Consider the following 19,543-nt stretch of genomic DNA (forward strand, 5'->3'; position numbering starts at 1 on the left):
CATTAGTGCTAAGGAGGAATAAGAGGGAAGGGTCTCATTCCTCTGTGCTGGACGTTCAGCTAGGACAGGCTGAAGTCAACAGCATGGACGGGTCAGGAGGGCATGGAACCCCAACGGGTGGGTTACCTGGCTCTGTGCCCAGGGTGGTGATTTGGGAGCTCCGTCTCCTCCTGATCCCACACAGCTCAGCTACGTGCCAGGATGAGAGACAGCTGTGCTGCCCCTGTCCCACGGGATTATTCCCACCTCTCCAAGAGGAGTAAAGAGCTCTGCCAGCAAACTCCTGAGGCCCTCAAACCTCTTTCTACTCCGGCTCGTCGAGCGCTCCAGAAAAGGAAACCTCAGAGTCGGGAAACCTTCCTGGTGTTTGCTCAGGACAAGCGCCGTGTCCACGCAGGAGCACACGCGGAAGCGCTCTGCGGAGAGCGTGTATGCCTGGGGAAGGGCAAGACCGTCACCCGGCCCCCTGCAGCGGGTCAGCACTATCTCGAGTTAACCTGCAGAAAGCGACGGAGATTCTCGGTCCAGAAACAATCACTGCCTCGGCTCTCAGGGTGGGCTCCAGAGAGGTCAGCCTGAGCTAGGTTTTCCTGCTGCAAACCCGGAGCCCATTCAGCAAGCTGTAAAATGCTCCTGTCCCCGCACTCTGCAAGAACTTTACTGTTTCCTTCCCGAGTCAGAGGCACAAAGCTACAGCAGACCTACAAAGACAGGGGTTTATTGGGCAAAATTACCTTGCCCTGGCAGGATATTTAACCATTCATGGGACTTGTGCAGCAACAACAAAAACGAAAGGGGGAAAAGGAGACTTTCTGCACATAGCTGCAGCCTGTGGCATGCAGCCTGCCCCACATTAGCACGCACCACTCCAGCGCTTGTAAAGCCCAGATGCCTGCACAGCGTCTGCAGCCTTTGAGTTAACCCCTGCTCCTTGCAAGCCCAGGAATTGTCACTTGGCTTTAAATCAAGTGTCTGTGAGTCCACTGGGCCGGGGGAGAGGCGATGGCTTTGCCTTGGCTGTGCCACCCAGCGCTGTTTGCGCACAGCAGGAGCAACCAAAACAAAACCAACCTACACGGTCACGGACCATAAGGTGGAGCCTCCCAGAACTGTGATTGCCTCCGTGGAGACCAGCATTGAGACAGGCTCCAGATAGACTGTGCCTTCTCTTGGTGCACATTCTGGTTTTTTTTAACCTTGAAGCTGGCTGAGTCTCATCCTTCTGACTTATACACACTGCCAGAGATGTACTTTTTTTTTAACCCAGGTTTTCACATGATCCCAGAATCTGGAACATAAAAAAATAAAAATAAAAAAAAAAATTAAGAGCCACGGTCCTTCAAGGAATCACAGCAATGCTGAGACTGGACTTCGGTCCCACTGTACTGGCATGGCACATTCATGCAGTAAGCAACAGTCCTCCCATAAAGGCTTCAGGCGCTCTGTTAGCGAGCCAGGCAAAAGCTGGCATCCTGGTAGTAAAGGTCTATCGTTAGCCAGTTGGCCCAATTTTAAAAGCTGAAGTGTGACAGCTAAACCCATCTGCAGACCCCTTTGATGCTCAAGCTACTTGCAGTCAGGCACCTAACTACAGGCTGCAGTGCCCATCTTGAGGCAACTGCATGGGAAAATCTCAGCCATTTCCTGCTCCAGAAGTCAGACAGCATTTTCGACAAGGCAGACCCTGGAGTCCTCTTCTAGCTTTTTGTTGGGGAAAAAAAAGGCCTTTTAAATTTACTCTCCTTACACAGAGATTCACAGGGAGACCCAGCTAATGTCGTCAAACAATTGTATTGGAATCATGTTTTATTTCCCAATGTCTGACAGGAAGAAGCATATCAAACCACATGGCATCTGCTGCTGTGGGCTCGTTCCTGAGACAGTGCCTGCCGAATTCACGGTGGACGCAGGGACGGCTCGCTGCTTAGACCCTCTTTTTACTTCACAGATAGTTTAAGTGTCCCTGATGAATAGAGACGCTTTCCTGAATCAAAAGCAAGAGGAAGAAAAACCCAAGTCTTCACATAAATTAAACGCAAGTAATATTTCGACCAAATCTGTTCCCAGCATTAGAAGGATTGCAGGAGCTGGAGATGAAAAGCTCCTTTTAAGCTGGAGAATTCATCCTCTCATCCCCAATGAAGGATGGATGGGTTACTAAAACAAATATTACATTTCATTCTGGCTAACAGCACTCTGATCTTGCCTTACATGAACAGGGGAGGCAAAAGCGCTCCTGATGATTATAATTTACGCACAGATGACTTCAAGTCCTCTTGCTTGCTGAGCCCGGGCTGTGATACAACATACAGGTTTCTCCCACAAACCTCTTCTGTTGCTCAGGCATTTGTTTTGCAGTTGCTCTGGCAGTTTTATTGCATCTATCACCCTGCACAGAGATAATAAAATACTAAAACTCCTCACCCCTGGGCACAGGCCGTATGTTTCCCTGGTTACCTGCCAGCCTATGGCCAAAGTCAGAGTCCCATCCTTGCTGCCTGCCTTGGGAGACCTGCTGCTGCACACGCCCAGAGCCATGTCCAGAGAGATGGGTGCTCCCATCCATCCCAACCGTACGTCTGCCCTGTAGCTCCACCAGCACTGGCTGAAACAGGCCAGGCTTCCCCAAAACAGCGCTGAATCCCTGCAACTGCCTGGGCAGCTCTGGGGTATCGTCTCCCGCCCAGCAGTCCCTGGTACCCGAGCATCAGCGTTTCCAACTTTCAGGTACAGCCTGTCACCAAGAACTACCCACACCTCCAGTTTTCACACAAAAAGGGCTTTGACTTCTCTCAAATCATTAGAGAGAATGAGCCTGGGAAATTTCAAGGCTTGAAACCCAAGCACTTTAAAAAGTGACTACCAATAGTAACCAAAGGGGTAATACCTCCTGTGTTTCCTAGAGCAGAGAGTACATTTGCAGGGCAGAGATGCTGCCCTCTAGCTATTAGGTCTCCTGCTGTGGGTCTTGCCTTTAAACTTAAAAATAAAAAAAGTGGGAAAGATTGTCAGAAAAACCCCATCGAAGATCTCTTCCCCTCTCCTGGCTCTCCCTCCTCCTCGCTCCCTGTCCCGGATGAGTTCAAGGCAGGCTGTGTCTTGCTCAGAGCACTGCTTGCCACGTTGGAGCGAAGCAAGTCGAAGACGGCCTTGGCCCTTTGAAGCAGCCACAACAGAGGACATCCTCTCTCAAGGGACATGCCGCACAGGGCTGGCCCAGCCACCAGGACGGCAAAGCCAATGTGCAACGTGTGGCAGGAGAGAGGCAGCGACAGAGGAGAAGCTGTGGGCCAGAGCTCACACCAGCCTCCCGTGGGAGCCAGGCACCCGGAGAGGAGACTGTGTCCTTGGATGGGCGGCTCTGGAAACCGAACCCCTTGGAGGTGCCTTCCAAAAGGGCAGCCCAGCTTCCCCAGCTGGTTTCAACTGTAAATGATTTCTCCGGAAACCCAAAGAGACACGCTCTTTGCCTCTGATCCCCCTGGCAGTTTTTGAGTCGTTGGCCAATTTCGACCACAATTTGACAATCTGAACAGGAACTGCGAAGATAACTCAGCTCCTACAATTTTCTTGAAAACCGGTGGCTCAGTAAAAGGAAAGAGGCATTATTAATGCTGGCGAGACACCAGGCAGGCAGGTGAGCCCAAGCTCTTACAGGACACTCGAGAATCCAGATCAGAGCACACTGCTGCTCTGCCAAAGTGAAGGGAAACCCCAGCAGAGCTCAGCCCCAATTGCTCCATGGACATCCCAACCTGGAGGTGCACAGCGGCAGGAGCATCATTGCCACCGGCTGCCTCCTTCACATCGCACCCCCTCGCCTTCCTCAGCGAGGCCAGGGCTGGAAGAAGCTGGAGCTCAGGAGGGGCAGCCCGAGCCCCAGGTTTCAGTATGGCTGTGCCAGTCTTTTTAACTGTTAAACCAGGAGAAAGCGGAGACGAAGGCTGTGGGGAGCGCAGCACCGACCACATCCGTGTGCCCTGCGCAGGGAGGGCGAGGAGCTCACGCTCCTGCGGGACCCTGGCCACATCACACCATCCACCCGTGTTTCCCTCCCCTTTCCCGCTGCCACAGCCCGTTCTGTGGGCTCGGACCAGTAGATGGCACCAGAATAACAGAAAAGCTCCTGCGGTTCTGCCCTCCACGTCTCCCCAAATCCTCCCGCAGCATCACCCCCCGAACACGACTGGGCACCGGGCACTGGCGGCAACCAAAGGCTTTCAGCTCTCTACTTTAAAAGCCTGTTTGGAGCTGACCTGTAACAGGACTCCTAAAAGTTTTAGCAAACAAATTCAGGAGAGGGAAGAAAAAAAAAAGTCAAAGTGGTTTCTTTCCATTTTGAGGCTTATAAAATCTGTTCTTTCCCCTCAACATAGATGCTGCTTTTACATGAAAATTAGAATCAAAGTATTTACCCAAAGCATCTGCTTTCTCTGTAATTACTTTAATTTGGAGGAGGTTTCCCCCCTCCAGATGGAACCGACAGAAATTTCCTGCCTGCTGCAGTTGAACAGAATCTGCATTTCTCAATGTAGAAGCAATTCACCCAAGAAATGTCTGGCTACATTTTTAGGTAGGAAGGTGCCCTTCTCTTTGGCTGTTGTGACTGCCGACATTATTAAAGGAAAGTCTAGTAGTTCTTCCCAAGCAGCTTCTGCTATTAGCTAATGACAACATCCTCGACCCCGGTGGTTGAGCATCCTCTCAACTCTCTCAAAACAAGCAACAGGACCAGCTTGGGTCGGGGTGGGCATTTCCCCCTGGGAGGTACCTGCCTCTCTCTTGCATGCCACATGTGCAAGAATTTTTCTCTTTACAGAGAGGCTGCCCTAAAGCAGGATTAACAGCCAGGGAACAGCCTGCAACAAAATCCAGCCACATCATGGCCAGTTTAGAATGACCCCACTCACATCCACGCCTTGTGGTACCTCCTGATCGCAGCAGTGGATAGCTGCATTTTCAGAAGAAGGACTTAGGCAAAGATGATGGTGGTCTCCAGGGACACTCACTGCAGTGCAGACAGGACTCCTCCAGCCTCTGGCTCGGCTGCGAAGCGTGACGAGGTGTACCTGAGCAGTGCACAGTGATGCCGAACGCCCTGGAGCCGCAGTCACGGCTCTGCCTGGGCGAGGTTTAACATGCTCATGGAGGCGCCAGAATTTCTTCAGAAGCTTGAATCCTGCCCGGAGTCAATCTGGGACAAATTCAAAGACCTTCTGACTTTTCACACCCGGGACTGAGTTTTAAACGTGGCTCAGCCCAGCAAAGTTTTAAGAGGAGTTTGATTATTTTGATCTTTTCCCCCCCCATCCCCATTATTAATCATACCGAAGCAAAGCGTAATTCCTCCAAACCAGACCCTTTGCCAAACCATTTCTCGGCACATTTTTTACTTAACAGCCCTTCTAGGAACAGAGCGTATTTGGAAACCTCTGTGCCTCCATCCTCCTCGGCCAACAGTGTGTGCATGAGCACGTGGCCGTGAGCACTGAGCGTCGGTGCTGGGAAATGCCCAGCCTGCTGGGGTGGAGGAAGGCTCCTGTCCCCGCAGGCTCAGCGGCAGAGCAAAGGGCCAGCCACAAGGGCTTCATGCTATGAACACTTCTGGGGGAGCTGCCTTTCTGTGGCTCTGTGGCCATTCCTGGTTTCAGCAGGCTCCTCCCTGGCTGGCAACAAGCAAACACAAAAGGGACTGCAGATGCAGGAGGCAAAAGATTACTCTGATCATTGTGGCCCACCCTATTGATTTGGAGCCCCTCTGTCCCACAGGGATGCTGAGCACATTTATTCCCCTCCCCACCATTGATTAAATTTGCAGCTCTCCCTGTTTTCCTCATTTTACCCGAAGCCAACAGCATTGCGATTACAAGAGACACCATTCACATAGACTCTCAACCTGGCCTGAAATACCAGAAATCTCATGCAACAGCCTGTTTTCTTCAGAGCCACAGTAAACTCGGAAGAGATCCCAAAATACGAGAGCAAGTTGGGCTATTTCCATGTCTGATATTCGCCCTTCGTAGCTCTGCAAGAGGTTTTCCTCTCTCTGCTATTCCTAACAGCGGGATTTTGCGGAGGGGATTGTCCTATAAATGAGTGTGGCAGCTGGTTCACATAAGGGCCTGAGTTATGATCAGAGATGAGGACATTGCTTTTCTTTTGTGTTTCTCACTATGTTTTGGTTGAAACCTGTAAACAGACTCGCACCGAGTGGATCTGCATTCTCCATCTGGTCCTGTGATCCAATTTCCTGGCAGGAATATCCCTGACATCGAATTGCGCAGGAATGCTGCAGCATGTCCATCCGTCCCAGGGCCAGAGCCGAGCTCTTCAGTTTGCTGGTTTCTGTGCGAGACCCAGCCATGGCGTTTCACCCAGTTACCCCGTTAGTGAGACCAATAACTCACGGCTGACAAAAGCAGCTCTTCCAAATGGGCTTCCAGACATTCATGGATGGAGAAGCCAACACTCTCCTTCGTAGTTGTTTCTAGTGATTACATCACATCCCATAGTTAAAAAAATGCATGTTTTCTACCTCCTTTGAATGCACGTCTGGCTTTTGCTCCCAGCCACTGGCTCTTGTTCTACCTTTCTCTGATGGATTAAAGAGGCGGGGGGAAAAAAAAAAAGACCTCTTCCTAGAGAGTCATGGAAACAGGGATGCAAATCCATCATCGCAAGTGTCTGGAACGCCTCTCAGCATTGCACGGCCCGAGAGGGACAGCGATACATCATGTGAGCAAAACTGCTCCCACTTGGAGTGGAGACCAGGGAAGCAGAGCAGGGAGCAAAGGCCTTCTGAGGAAGCCTGGAGAGCTGCACCGTGGGTGTAGCAAGAGGGGCTGGGGGAACAGGGATCCCAGCACCACTGCCGGTGAGAAGATCAGGATTCAGCACCTGGCTCTGCACAGAGTGCTCTGACCCTCTGAGAACAAGGCATCCTCTTCACTTTCTCGCTGTAACCTCCTCCAGACACAGACTATCTCTGGCTGGAGGAGCACACAGCATTCACAAAGGCAGTCACAAGCCTGCCCAGATTGATGAAGGGCAGCTTTTCGGGGCAGTTTTCTTGCTAATCACAGACTAGTTTCAATCAGTCTGTGAAAAGACACAGTCTTTTCAATCACACCAGCTACTTCCAGCCCAGAATGCCCAAGCCAAAAGGCACATTCCAGGAAATCTGTTGCCTGGTTTCCCAGCAGTGGGTCACCCCCAGTGACCATGTCCCTTCCCCATCCACATGCTTTCCCTCAGCTGGATGGGTCCCTCTTGCCCCACAGGCACCCCAGTTGAACACAGCACAGCAACCTGCTTGGAAAGCGGGGGAAAATTGGAGGCAGCACCATTGTGCTGGCCAGGACAGATTAAACGCAGGGTTTAGCACACAGGCACGTTCCCACTGAAGTCACGCAGCCACTGAAACTTGGGGGAAGGACTCCCTTCCCAAGGCACGATGAATTCTGCACTGTTTATTCCTTTACATGTTTGCCTCCATCAGATCTGTGCTTGGGGTCTCCACAGCATCCTCACACAACCTCTTCCAGGGTTTCCCTATCCTCACTAGACCTGGGAGGATTTCCCTACCGCCTCACTTACATTTTCCTTGCTGCAACAGAAGTAGGTGGGCTTGGAGGTCAGTTTATATCATCCTCTTCTTGAGCTTAGCACCTCTTCTTTCCTCCTAAACTGGATGCTGGAGCTCTCCTTACTCCTTTTCTTCTCTGGACTTTTTTTGACTCAGTTCGCATCTTCCTTGACACACAGCTTGCCCAAACGGAGCCCACCTGGAGCCTTCTCTGCAGCTGAGCACAATGAGAGGATGCTCCACAAATGAGGCAGAACTACAGGAGATGCTGGGGGTGAAAAACATCTGCCTCTCTTCATAAAGATGCAGCGTTTTGCATTGAGCAGGAGAGTTGGTTCAAGGCCAGGCAAGCAGATTTGCAAAGGGCACAGAGCCACAGCGCTCCAGCGTAGGCTTCTTAAGCCGAATTCATCCCCCTTTATGCAGGCAGCAGGTTGACACCAGCGGCTCCTGTGCTGCCATCCTTACAGGGCACTGCACCGAAACACGCTGGGCTGTGACATGGGGGAGATCTGCTCTGTAAGCCTATCAGAGGAGTGAGAGCAGCCAATTTCCCCACTGGGAGTCACTGGTGGAGGTGACACAGATCGGGCCCATCGGGCGCCTGTGACTGGACCTCGCCAGGCACGCCCCAGAGGACTGGCTCTCCTGCAGCTGGAGGGCTTGGCTGGTGGCAGGGCATTCAGAGGAAGGTTTAGCACTAAAACAGGTCATTAGCGAGTGACATGGGGTTCTTCATTCTTCTCCAGGCCCCTTGTTTTCCTAGGGGGAATGCCTCAGAAAACCCCCGGGGGGGAGGGGGAGGAATTTGCAGTTCCCTTCCAAAAACCAGCCTTTGTTTGTTTGATCGGTTTTTTTAAATGATCAAGTAACTTGTGAATACATTTTCTGATGATTCCCACATCCTCCCAGCTGGAGAACGGTTCATGAACAGACTCCAAACTCTGTAAATGAGCTTGTTAGTCATAAGTCTTCAAACAGGCTTGATAAACAACTTTCAGCCTGCAGGATATTCATCAACCATTCTGTCTGCCTGGTCTCCTGACACTAATTTATTATTTACAATGAGAGATTCCTCTCCTAAATCACAGGTGATTGTTTCTTTTTACTGATTAACTGAGTTTTTTTTAAAAGGAGAAACAATGAAAAACAAATCACAAACAAGCAATGCATCGCAAGCACTTATTCCTGAGCAATTCCCCTAGTTTCCATGAGATGTATCAGCAGTCGTCCAAATGAAACAAACTGTAAGTAAAGACCTTTTTGGCCAAACCTTCAAGACCAGGCAATAGCCAAGAAAAAGAGCGCAACCGTCCCAACCAGCCTCTGGGAATTTCGGTGCCTGCCGCCAAACGCTCCAGGGACCTTCCAGCTGACCGGCACGTGCCTCTCTTTGCATCCTTTAGGTTTGTGGAGAGCCCAAGCATCTCAAGATGTTCCAGAGATTCAAGTCTGCATACAAAAACCTGCCACCAAAAACTGTTTCACCCCATGGACAGGTTCATGCGGCAAACGCAACTCGCCCTGAGGACATGGGGTGTACTCAGGTGCACCTGAGCAGAAGGTGGGTTCCCTGCAGGAACAAACTTGCTGGAAGTTGCTCCAGTTCATGGAGGGGATCTCCTCAATGCTAATCAGTTAAGTAACATGGAAGGTGGTCGATTCCAGAGACAGAGGCAGATGAAATAGATATTTGCTGGGGGTGATGCAGAGGGAGGAAAATATTCCCAAATCTCTGTTAAAGCCAAGCTCTTATATAACACAAATCCAGCAGATTTCAAAGCCCCTAATTAGGGGCCAGGATCATACCCAGTTACATGGGTAGGAAGACTGAGGCACGGCGAGGTGAACTTGGCCAAGTTATGGCAGCAAATATACAGAAAAACAGACCTCAAGTCTCTGTGGCCAAGGCACTAAGGCATTTTGGAGCAATAAAAGACAGGCTGGGTCATCCTACTGGGCCATCTCTACTGATGTTTGGAGGAAAAAAAGCCCCACTGTTTCAATTTAGATTTTGGGTCCAAGCCTTTTCGGGGTAGGCTGCTCCCAGCACCAGCAAACCCGTGCCCTACAAACCCTGCCCTGCAGTACCCCCAAGCGGAGTGGCCTGACACTGCCTGGGGAACACATGGAGCAGACAAATGCCCTCCCCAGCAGGCTGCCTTGTGTGTGTGCATAAAATCCAGACCTGTGTTTCCACCACCACCTTGGTTCCCCATCCCTGATCCACGGAGAGGTACAGACTCCCGTCAGCATTCAGAGTGAAGGAAGCAAGATGCAGAGCTTGGCTCTGGACTGGTCTTGAAAGCTTTTTTCTCTCTCTCACTGCAAAATCACCAATACATTTGCTCTGACAACCTCAAGCACCCAAGACCGCACAGGCTGCGCTACCAGCTCGTGTCTAGAGACAGCCTTCCCAGTGCCAAATGGGAGCAAACACGCTCAGGAAAGAGACGCAGGCTTGTCACCAACTTTCTCCAGCACTATCAGCATGGGAGTCATCCGTCCCAAGCAGGAACTCAGTGCTGGATTCACAAACCTCCATTCCATCCAGGGGGAAATGTGACGCTGTGCAAGACGCAGGATAACGGGTATGAAGTGTTACCGGCATTTCAAACCACGGGGTGGGGAGAGCACTGTAAAGCTTTACGGGAAACCAGCCCAGACTTCATGGGGACAGGAGCTGCCTGCAGAGCCACCAGCAAGGGCAGCCCTTTCTGCAGCACCAGGCCCAGAGCATTAACACCCTGTTTTCATTGTTACAGCTCAGGCACTTTTCCCTATTAAAGTCCAATCCATCCCCACAGAGCCCCAACTCCGCTGAGCTGATGCAGAGAAGTGATGGCTCTTTGAAAGCTGCAAGCATGAATTTTTTTTTTTTTTTCCCCCCAAATGTGGGTCGTATTAGTGATGCTTCCAAAAAAGGGGATGATTTCCAGAAGCACTAAGCAGGTCTTCACGGCTTCGCCGGCACACTGGCTGCAGCTCAGCCCAACTCACCCACCACTCATTCAGCAGCCACAAACACAACAAAACCGAGGGCAAACAGCAGACTACTAAAGGTCACCATGGGTTCAAAACCTACCCAACCTTGACTGGTCCAGCTCCCACACTGGCTACAAGAGAGGGCTGGAAGATACTTGGATGCTGCCTTGTGCAGCCACCCACCCTGCTTCATCACCCCCAGGCACCCCACTTTGCTCCCAGTGCCCCTGGGACTGCTGGTCCCCTTCAGAGCTGGATGCCATTTTCCTTCTCCAAGCCTGCCCACTCAGCAGCTGCTGCTGGCAATTTTGTCTTGCCCCAGACGCACAGGGCCACGGATAACTTTGGTTTTACTTTGGTCAAGGAGGCCACAGAGAAGTTCATCCGCTGGTAGGCTCAGAGCAGGAAGCAATGTCCCCAGGCTCCTGATGAATTCCAGCTCTCAGTGCAAAAGCAGTTTTGCTGCCTGAGCAGCTCATCAAGACGTGGAGAGGGTCCTAGCCAGATACTGAGCAGCTCTTTGGACATTTGCCCTGCCCAGCAGTCTCGCTGACTGGCTGGAGTTTCTCCTGTAGGAAAATTTCTCTAGCCAGAAATGAGGGAAAATTTGGGTGGAATATGAACTGGATGCTGCAATAGGATGTAGTGACTTGTTAACAGCACAGCTGGCTCCCCTCACCTCTCTTCTAACCTTCCCTTCCAGGAACACAAGGCACCAGGACGTCCCAGCTGCCACCCCAAGGCAAATGTTCACTTCATACGGGCACGACAAATCCAGACTGTCTGTCTGGGACAGTGCTTTAAACACTGGCGTAACCTTTTCTCGGCCTCTGGAGGTGAGAGAGGAGCCCAGAAAGCTATGTAAGCTGAAATAGATGCTCACTGGCTTGCTCATCAGGCCCCTCTTCCCAGCTTTGGCCTTCACAGACTCATCCTTGCAGATGCCAGGCTTTCCATTGCAGGAGGTGGCCCTCAGCTTCGGCACCACTGCTCCCTTCCCTTCCCAACCAGCATCCGCCAGATGTTCTCATTTGAAAGAAACTTCTCTCAAAATTACACCACCATAGTCCCAGCAGACACGCAGTGCACCTCTGCTGAGCTCCCATCCCTACCTCACAGCATCTTCCAGGGCTACGTGGTAGAGGCCAGTCGAGTCCAGCAGAAAGAGTGCAGGAAGAGAAACAGCAGGTTAGATACATACCATGAGTTTACAGAGCAATGCGTGAATGACAAACGTGAGCAGGGCCAGCAAATCTAGGTGAGAGAACTGCAGGACTGCCCTGGAGGACCCTCGGACCCCTGGCTGTAAGAGTGCTGCAGTCACAACACAGGGTGACAAGGACAAATCCCTACAGACCCGTGCCGTGGGGCTGGTGGCACCCATGTCTATGCATGTGTGAGCTTCCACTGACACAGTCTATAATGCAGACTCTCCATAGAGACTCTCCAGTGGCTAGTAAGAGGTTGAATTTATGCTGCATCTCCCCCTCAGGGGGAGGCACTGCTAGCATCCTTCTCCACACCCCACCAGACTGCCATAAAACCCGCTGGGATTTCACACCCCTTGGAGCTGTCTGCTCTCCCACCAGAGCAGCCAGTGGGTTCAGAAGGTATTTGCCATGCGTGGCAACCATACAACAGGTTTTTCTTGGGGGGAACCAGACTGAAAACCTGTGCTCCACCACCCGAGCACAAGTCGAAACTTTTCTGTGCCCTGCGCATAAAGCTGCGAGGACTGTTCAAACAGAAAATCAGATCAGAGCCTTGGACAACAGCTCCTCCAGCCAGGCTGTGATGATTCTCACTTCACATCTCCATAATCCGCCCCGAAATCCAAGCCTCCTTTAGGAAAGGCAAGTAGGGTGGGGAACCAGCAATGCAGTGATTCATCCTCCCCAGAAACAGAGGCCCAAGTCTGGAATACTGTGACACTCAGTAAATACCCGTGATGTACTTCATTATGCAATGGAGGCCCAGCAGGAGCACAGCCCCCTCAGGGCTACTTAATATGGGTTTCAAAAATGATTAAATATATCATAAACAAGTTGCAACCAGGAATAAACACCTATAATCCCATCAAGCCATTCTGGTGATGTCAAAAACCATGGGAGCAAACTCAGTTACCAGGGGAAAAAAAAAAAGAATATATCCTCGAAGGAACTATGAGCCTGTAATTCTGTGTCTGCCTTGTCAAACACTCAACTCTCCCAGGCCCTCCTGCTTATACTCTGTCCATGCTCTTGCTCTTTCTTTCCAGGCTTCTTAACGTCACATATTTTGATGCACGTTGTACCTCTGCGAAAGGCAAAAGGATCGTGCCCCTGAACGCAGACAGCAAAACTGTGCAGAAATATTCCGCCAGCCCGAAAAAAAGGTTTTTTGCATGACTCAAGGCTGCTGGTCAAGTCTTTAAACACTAATACTCATCAATTGGCATACATATAAGCGGTCCATTGAATTGCACGCAATGACTCGTGTGAGTAAGGATTGCACAAATTAACCCTGAGATAATATTTTCCCATGCGATCACTGCTTTATACATCATCAAAAAGATGGAAAATAGACTGGCTAGTAGTGGAAACTTGGTGCAGATGACAGAAAGCTGATGTTCATTAAAAGTGTTCTAGCATTTTAGACCAAACCTTTAAGTCTTATGAGAGATTTCAAAATCTAATTTTCATGGAAATGTTTTCATTACATTGGGGGGGGGGGGGGGGGAGCAAAAACCTTCAGCCAAATCTTTTTCAAATTAAAAAGTTGGAAGCTTTGTGTGGATGGATTGAAAACACAAATACCATCAGCAAATTATGAGACCATGAGAACCAGGAAGCAAAACTGATTATGATCAAAAAAAGTGAAATTCACAAACAAATAAAAGTCTAGTTTCACCCATCAAAAAGCAGGCAGCATGGCCAGCACTCGCAAACTGAGTCAGCTCCCTCCTTCAAATTCACATGGCTCTTTTTTCTTTGTTAATAACAGTACGCTGTCCATTTTTGTTTGCCTTTTGGTGCCTTTATTTTTTTTTTTAAGACTCCAGGTTTGTGACAGAGTCACATTTCCATCTTTTGTCTGCATCCAGAAGCTCTAGAAATTTATGTGAAAAACACAAAATGTTTTTCCACTTCAAACTGCAGGATTGAGGGATGTAAGAAAAATATCCAACACTCTGAGATACTTGCCAGAATAACCATGCACCAGCCAGCCTGAGAGTGACATTAAATAGATATGCCCAAGGAACATAAGTGGAAATAAGTTCATCAAACTTCTAACAATCGCTCTGTGTTAGTTATCTGCCTGGTATTCAGCCTTTACTCTAGTGAACAGCACTTGCTCCTCCTGCAAGAAACCTCTCGGATACGAGCAGTACAACTGGCATGCGTAAAGACTACTCCCGCAAGAAAAAGCAAGCTGTTGTATTTTTCACGCAGATAACATAAACAACAAGTGCCTTAAAAATAATATTGATCTGATCCTCGATTTTTCCACATGAGCTGCTGGAAGGGGAGGATCAGTTCTGGAAAGTCTTCCTTGGCAGCACCTTGTAAGGATGCCCACCGCTGCCCGCGGGGTTAAAGGCACCAGCCGGTTTCCCTCGCCCACCCTGTGTAACCTGTGGACATCAGCAGCTGGCTGCTTCCTGCAGACTCTCCCTTTGCCCATCAGCTCTGCAGGACAGGAGAGGAAGAAAATAGCTAGACTTAATCAATTTACCCTGCTTCCCCCCCTCTAATTCTTTGTACATCCCCGGTCTACAGTCTCAGCATCTTCTGGGAATAAGGGCTGTGTTTTACTAACAAAAGAGCGACTTAGTACTTCAAGATAAAGCAGAGGTTTGCAAAGAAAACCCTGCAGTTGTCCCTGGCGCTTCCTCTCACGTTCACTCTCCATGCAACTCAGCAGCCCAGAATCGCTTTTCACATTTCAAAGCAGTGACAGAGCTTTTCCACCTCTTTTTAAGAAGGCATATGTGTTTCCGTGAAGGGTGGGGACCACAGACAACCTCAGCATCAGCAAAAAAAGAGAAACAATTCAATATTTACACACACGCTTTTACTCCTGCAGCAACCTCACTTGTTCTGATTAAAAAGAGGCAATTAAAGCATAAAGAACAGCCATGTGGGAGCAGACCAAAGGTCCTTCAGCTCAGGATCCTGTCTCAGACTGCCAGTAACGGCAGAATCAGAGGGTATAAGCCCAGGCAGCAATGGAGCGATCTCTGCCCCAGCTCATCCTTCCCGTCTGAGACTTGTGGCTCCCTGAGCCGAACACTGCCTCCATACACTGCTGCAGTGAAAAGCCATCCTCAGGCCCCTCTCCTCCCTGAATTCTTGTTCTTTTTTGAAACCATTTCTATTTCTGGTCTCTGTAAAATCCTGGCAACAAGATCCATCACCAAACAACGTGCCGGCTGAGAAAGCCCTTCCTCGTGCTCTCAACCCGCTGCCTGAGATGAGGGAGCTGAAGCCAGCACAGATGCTCAGCTTGACCCAGCCCGAGCAAAGAAACTCACCTCCTCCTGGACACCCCGGCAGAGCTTCTGCTTCCTTCGGAAGGAGCAGCAGTGCCGAGAGGTCATGATGCCCACCGAGACAGAAGAAGTCATGGGGAGCTGCAGGCAGCCTGCACCCCAGCTTTAATTGCAAACCAGCCCTGACAGCCAACATAATCTACCAGCCTGGGAGAGAAAGCGCAGCCCCCAAGCTGCCATTGCTTTTATACTGAAGAGAAATTAAAGGATAGTAATAACTCCAGTATGCAGAACTCATGCACGTACTGGACCAAAGCGGGATTTATTCATTCCTCACAAAAGAAATCAGAGCACAACAATTTTTCTAATTTTTCTTTTGCTGCTCATGCTTTCTCCGCATCATTTCACGAGCCATCAACAGCGAGACTCAAGCAAACCAACCAAAAAAAGCAGAGGTCAAAAATCTTTTAAAAAAAAAAAAAAAAGCTTATCAGTTCTGGATGTGGAGAATTAACCCTGCTCAGAGCCATGAGCTCTGGGAACCCATATGCCACCAACAGGCTCCTGCCACCCCCAAAGGGCACGGGAGCGACAGGAGCTGACTGGTGGGAAGCTCAGGGGGTCCCCTCTGTTGAGCTAGGACTCGCACCTTCATCCCAGTTTTAGCCGGAGTCAGCAAAAGCCCTGCTACCACAGCAAGAGTTGGTTGTATCTTAACAGGTGGTTTTGCAATGAAGAGGAACTGGGATTGCAAAGTCTTCCTGGCTAAGCAGCAGAGGCAGGGAGGTTTGCTGTGAATATCAGCTTTTAGGGTATGGTTTTCAGAGCTGCAAGTTGAACTAAAGTCAATGAGAGTGACAGCTTCGCAAGACTACTGAAAAATCAGCTCCTTAATACGCTGACAGTTCTCCCTGTAAATATTACAATCACAGCTACTCCCAGGGACGTTGTTTTTTTCTTTTTAATAAGAGAAACGTTTTCTCCTGAACCTCTTTCAAATGAACTAGTGGTGAAATAGTTCCTCCGATCTCAAACGTTCAAATAAAACCTTTTGTCATTTCTGTGTCAAACTTTTCCCCTTAATTTTGGATTACAAAAATAGCGCCAATAATTTGGCTTTTCACTTCAGTTTGGGGTGGAAATCAGTGACAGACTAGCTGACTTTCCTCCAGGTTGGAAGAACATTTTTAGTATTCTTGAGGTATTCCACAATTTCTCCAAATGGCTTTTACCTTCTCTCCCTTAGTAACATGGAGAATAACCGAGCCCTGTGTTAGCTTTTCCACTGAAGCCGCTCTCACTTTTCACCGAGAAAAGCTCATACCTCTGTTGCACTGCCTAGCTCCAGCACAGTCCTTTTCCTGCACGGATTGCAAAACACTTCACAAAACACACGCAATAGGTGGGGAAACTGAGGCACGGAGACTCATGGGATCTGCTAAATGCATCAGTGAAAGAGCCAGAAAGCCCAGATGACAGCTCTGTCCAATAAACCAGGGAGAATTTATCCCTGTTTTTTTTCTTTTTCTCACTTTAGAATACTTTTAAAACTTTCTAATTCACCGCAACGTCATTAAAACTTTTACAGCATTCAGAGAACTTCTAATTTATTTGAAGCTGTAGTTTGGTCCCTGCTTGGCAATGCTGACTGGGAAACACACCCTCGGACTGGGATTTTTGGTCCTTTTCATGCTCTAAGAGCAGGGTGGGTATCGGGGAAACACAGCCCCTCTTTTCCAGGCTGACCGAGCTAGCTCCGGAGAGCTCAGCAGTTGGCAAGGGGCAGCATCAGGAGTAAATCGGGTCCAAACAAAATATGATAAACGAAACCGCGGGGGGAAATAGAAGAAAAAAAAGAGTTGTCTACATAACTTGTTGGTTAGTACCTCGGGGACTCTCTGGCCGCAGTATTGCAGCGCAGGGATCTGAATCGGGGGGCAGCAACGATCACTGCCTTCTCCGCTAAAATATACACCTTTAGGGTCAGAAATTGCATTTTTCAGGGTCCTGGGAAGGAAAATTTTTTTAAAGCGGTCATCTCCCAGCGGCGGTCGGCCTGCCAGCCGCGCCCCGGTCCGGCTCTCCGGGAGGGAAGGGACCCGCTCCGGCAGCCGCGCACCGCTCGCTCCCTTCCCGACCGCGCTCCCGCAGTAAACCCGCCCCGGCATGCTGCTTCCCCGCCCGGAGAAAACGTCTTGCCGGGGTTAAGCTCGGGAATCCCACGGGTGGCAGAGTAAGGAGCGTCTGCTTTTTGGAAAGCTCCCCCCTCTTCCAGCCCGGTTTCCTCCGGGATACCGAGAAAGCCACGTCGGATCCGCGGGGAAAAGAGAGTCGGAGGCGGCTGCCGGCGAAAAAACCCCGACTTTTCGTTTTGGGTTTGGTTTTTTTTTTTTCCTTTCGCAAGCAGCCGCAGGGCAGCCCCCCGGCCCGGCCCGGGATGGGGGGCTTCCTGGGAAGCGGGCCCGTGTCCGCAGCCGCGGCCCCTGCCCGCCCCACGGGAGACACGGCGGGGGCGGCCGCAGCCAGCCCTTACCCACAACGAAAATCGCGGCCAGTCCCTGCGGCCGGGGATTTTATTTTATTTTTTTTTTAACCGAAAGCTGAGGGAGGGTAATGGGGGGGTTGCTGGCCCTGCACACCCACCTTTCCCCGCTCCGCCGCGGCTCGCCCTTTCTGACAGCGCTGCCCTTGGAAAATAACAAGCGGCGCTTGGAAAATGCCGCGCAAGCCGGCGCCCATCCCCGCTGCCCTCCAGCCGCTGGGCTGTTATTTTACGGCTACTTGCGTTCCCAAGCGAGGACCCGTTAGGACGGGCAGTTCAGAAGCAGGTCTGCGCCCTGCCCTGCCCGCCGGGCCTGGATCAGGCCCGCACCGGGAGAACCGGGGCTCGGGGAGGAGGGGACCGGCGGCTCCACTTTGCAGCCGCGCACGGACCCTCGGGCTGTTTGCGAGCCGCGATGATCCGGGCAGGTCGTCGGACGATCGTCCGGTCCTCATCCAGACCCCCGAGCAGCTTCCCGGCGTCCCGCAAACCACGGCGCCGGTCCCAGCTCCGACGGGCCGGAGGGGCGGGCGGATGGATGAATGGATGGATGGAGGGCGGCTCAGCCGCCTGCCGCGCCTCGCCCCGTCCAGCCAAGCCCTCTGCTCAGCCCCCCGGCAGGCGATGGAAAAGAGGGCTCAGGCCTCCGGCCCGATGCCGCCCGCCCCGGCTCCCGGGGCTGATCTCCTCCGGGTCCCCCGAAGGGAGACGGAGCAGCGCGGCGCGGGACCCGACGAGCGCGGCACGGCGGCGAAGGGCAGCTCGCCGCTCCCCCTTGCCCGGGACGCGGCTGGGGGCAAACAAGCGTCTTCGCACGCCGCCGGGTGCCGGCCCCGCCGAGGGCAGGGGGGACGCGGGCTGCCGGCACGGGCACGGCGGAGAAGGCCGGCTCGGGGAGCGGGACGAGCCGGCGCAGGGACCGGCCGGCGGCTCCTCCGGGCCGCCTCCCCGCGGGAGCCCCCTCGGGGCCGGCACCGGCCGCCGCGGCTCCCCCGGCCGCTCCGCCCCGGGAGCGCGGCGCACGTGGAGCGGCCGCAGCGGCCCCCCGCCCCGGGGAGAGACGGAAGGGGGGGTGTCCCCGCACTTACTGTCCTGCTGCGGGGTGTCGCTGCCGCTGGTCAGCCCGGGGGACTCCAACAAGCTCCGTCCGGGCTCTCCGCCGCCCTCGTCCGCCTGGGCGGCCACCATGTCGCCCGCCTCCTCCAGGTCCAGCAGGTGACTCACGGAGAAGTTCTTCTTGGCTTGTAAATTGTCCAGGCCGGCGGGGCCGTCGAGGCGGGCGGGCAGCAGGGCCTGCCTCTCCATGGCGTGGGCATAGCTGGACGCCATGGTGTCGAGCGGGGCTTTTCTGCCCTCGCCCCCCCCGGGCGCCCACCGCCCCCGCTCCCCCCCAGCCGCCGGCCCTTCGACGGGGGATGCGCAAGGACCGAAGGGGGGGGACCGGGACGGGACCCGACGGCGGCGGGAGGGGAAGCCCGAAGGGGAGCGGGCAGGGCCGGGCTTAAAACATGCCGGAGGGGAGAGGCGGCGCGGCCGGCTCGGGGCGCCGGGGCGGCGGCGCGGGGCGCGGGGAGCTGCCGCCGGCCGGGAGGCGCAGGGTGGCTGTGGGGCCGCTGGGGCGGGTGCGCCCCGTCCCTCCGCCTCCGCTGCCGGCGGCTCCCCTCCCTCCGCCCCTGCGCTGCCCTCCCCTCCCCTCCGCCCCGCACTTCAAACGGCGGGGGCGGCTCCGCGGCGCTCCGGCCGCGCCGGGCACCGGGGGAGGGCGGCCCGCGGGGCCCCGCCGGGACGTGGCACCGGCGCGGCCCCCCTGGGACGGGGGTGGGCAGCGCCGGCCCCGCCGCGCTCATTAGCTCCTCGCGGGGGTGGCTGGGGGAGCTCCCGATTAGGGGGCGAGGGGGTGCCCCCCCTTGTGCCCCGGAGCTGCATCTGGAGGGTAGGGTGGGCACAGCCCTGGGGAAGT

At 52.7% G+C, this 19,543-nt stretch overlaps 1 protein-coding gene across 1 annotated transcript in view; it reads right to left on the reverse strand.

Annotated features, from left to right (window-relative positions):
• PRRX1 (paired related homeobox 1) overlaps positions 1-19,249 on the reverse strand; it is a 41,256-nt gene extending 22,007 nt beyond the window's left edge. The window contains exon 1 of the mRNA XM_072867304.1: positions 18,672-19,249. Coding sequence (XP_072723405.1) covers positions 18,672-18,912 — 241 coding nt within the window. The 5' untranslated portion in view covers positions 18,913-19,249. The remainder of the gene's footprint in view (positions 1-18,671) is intronic.
• Between the last annotated feature and the right edge of the window lie 294 nt (positions 19,250-19,543).

Source organism: Ciconia boyciana, chromosome 7 (assembly GCF_034638445.1).
Source record: "Ciconia boyciana chromosome 7, ASM3463844v1, whole genome shotgun sequence".
Taxonomy (NCBI): domain Eukaryota; kingdom Metazoa; phylum Chordata; class Aves; order Ciconiiformes; family Ciconiidae; genus Ciconia; species Ciconia boyciana.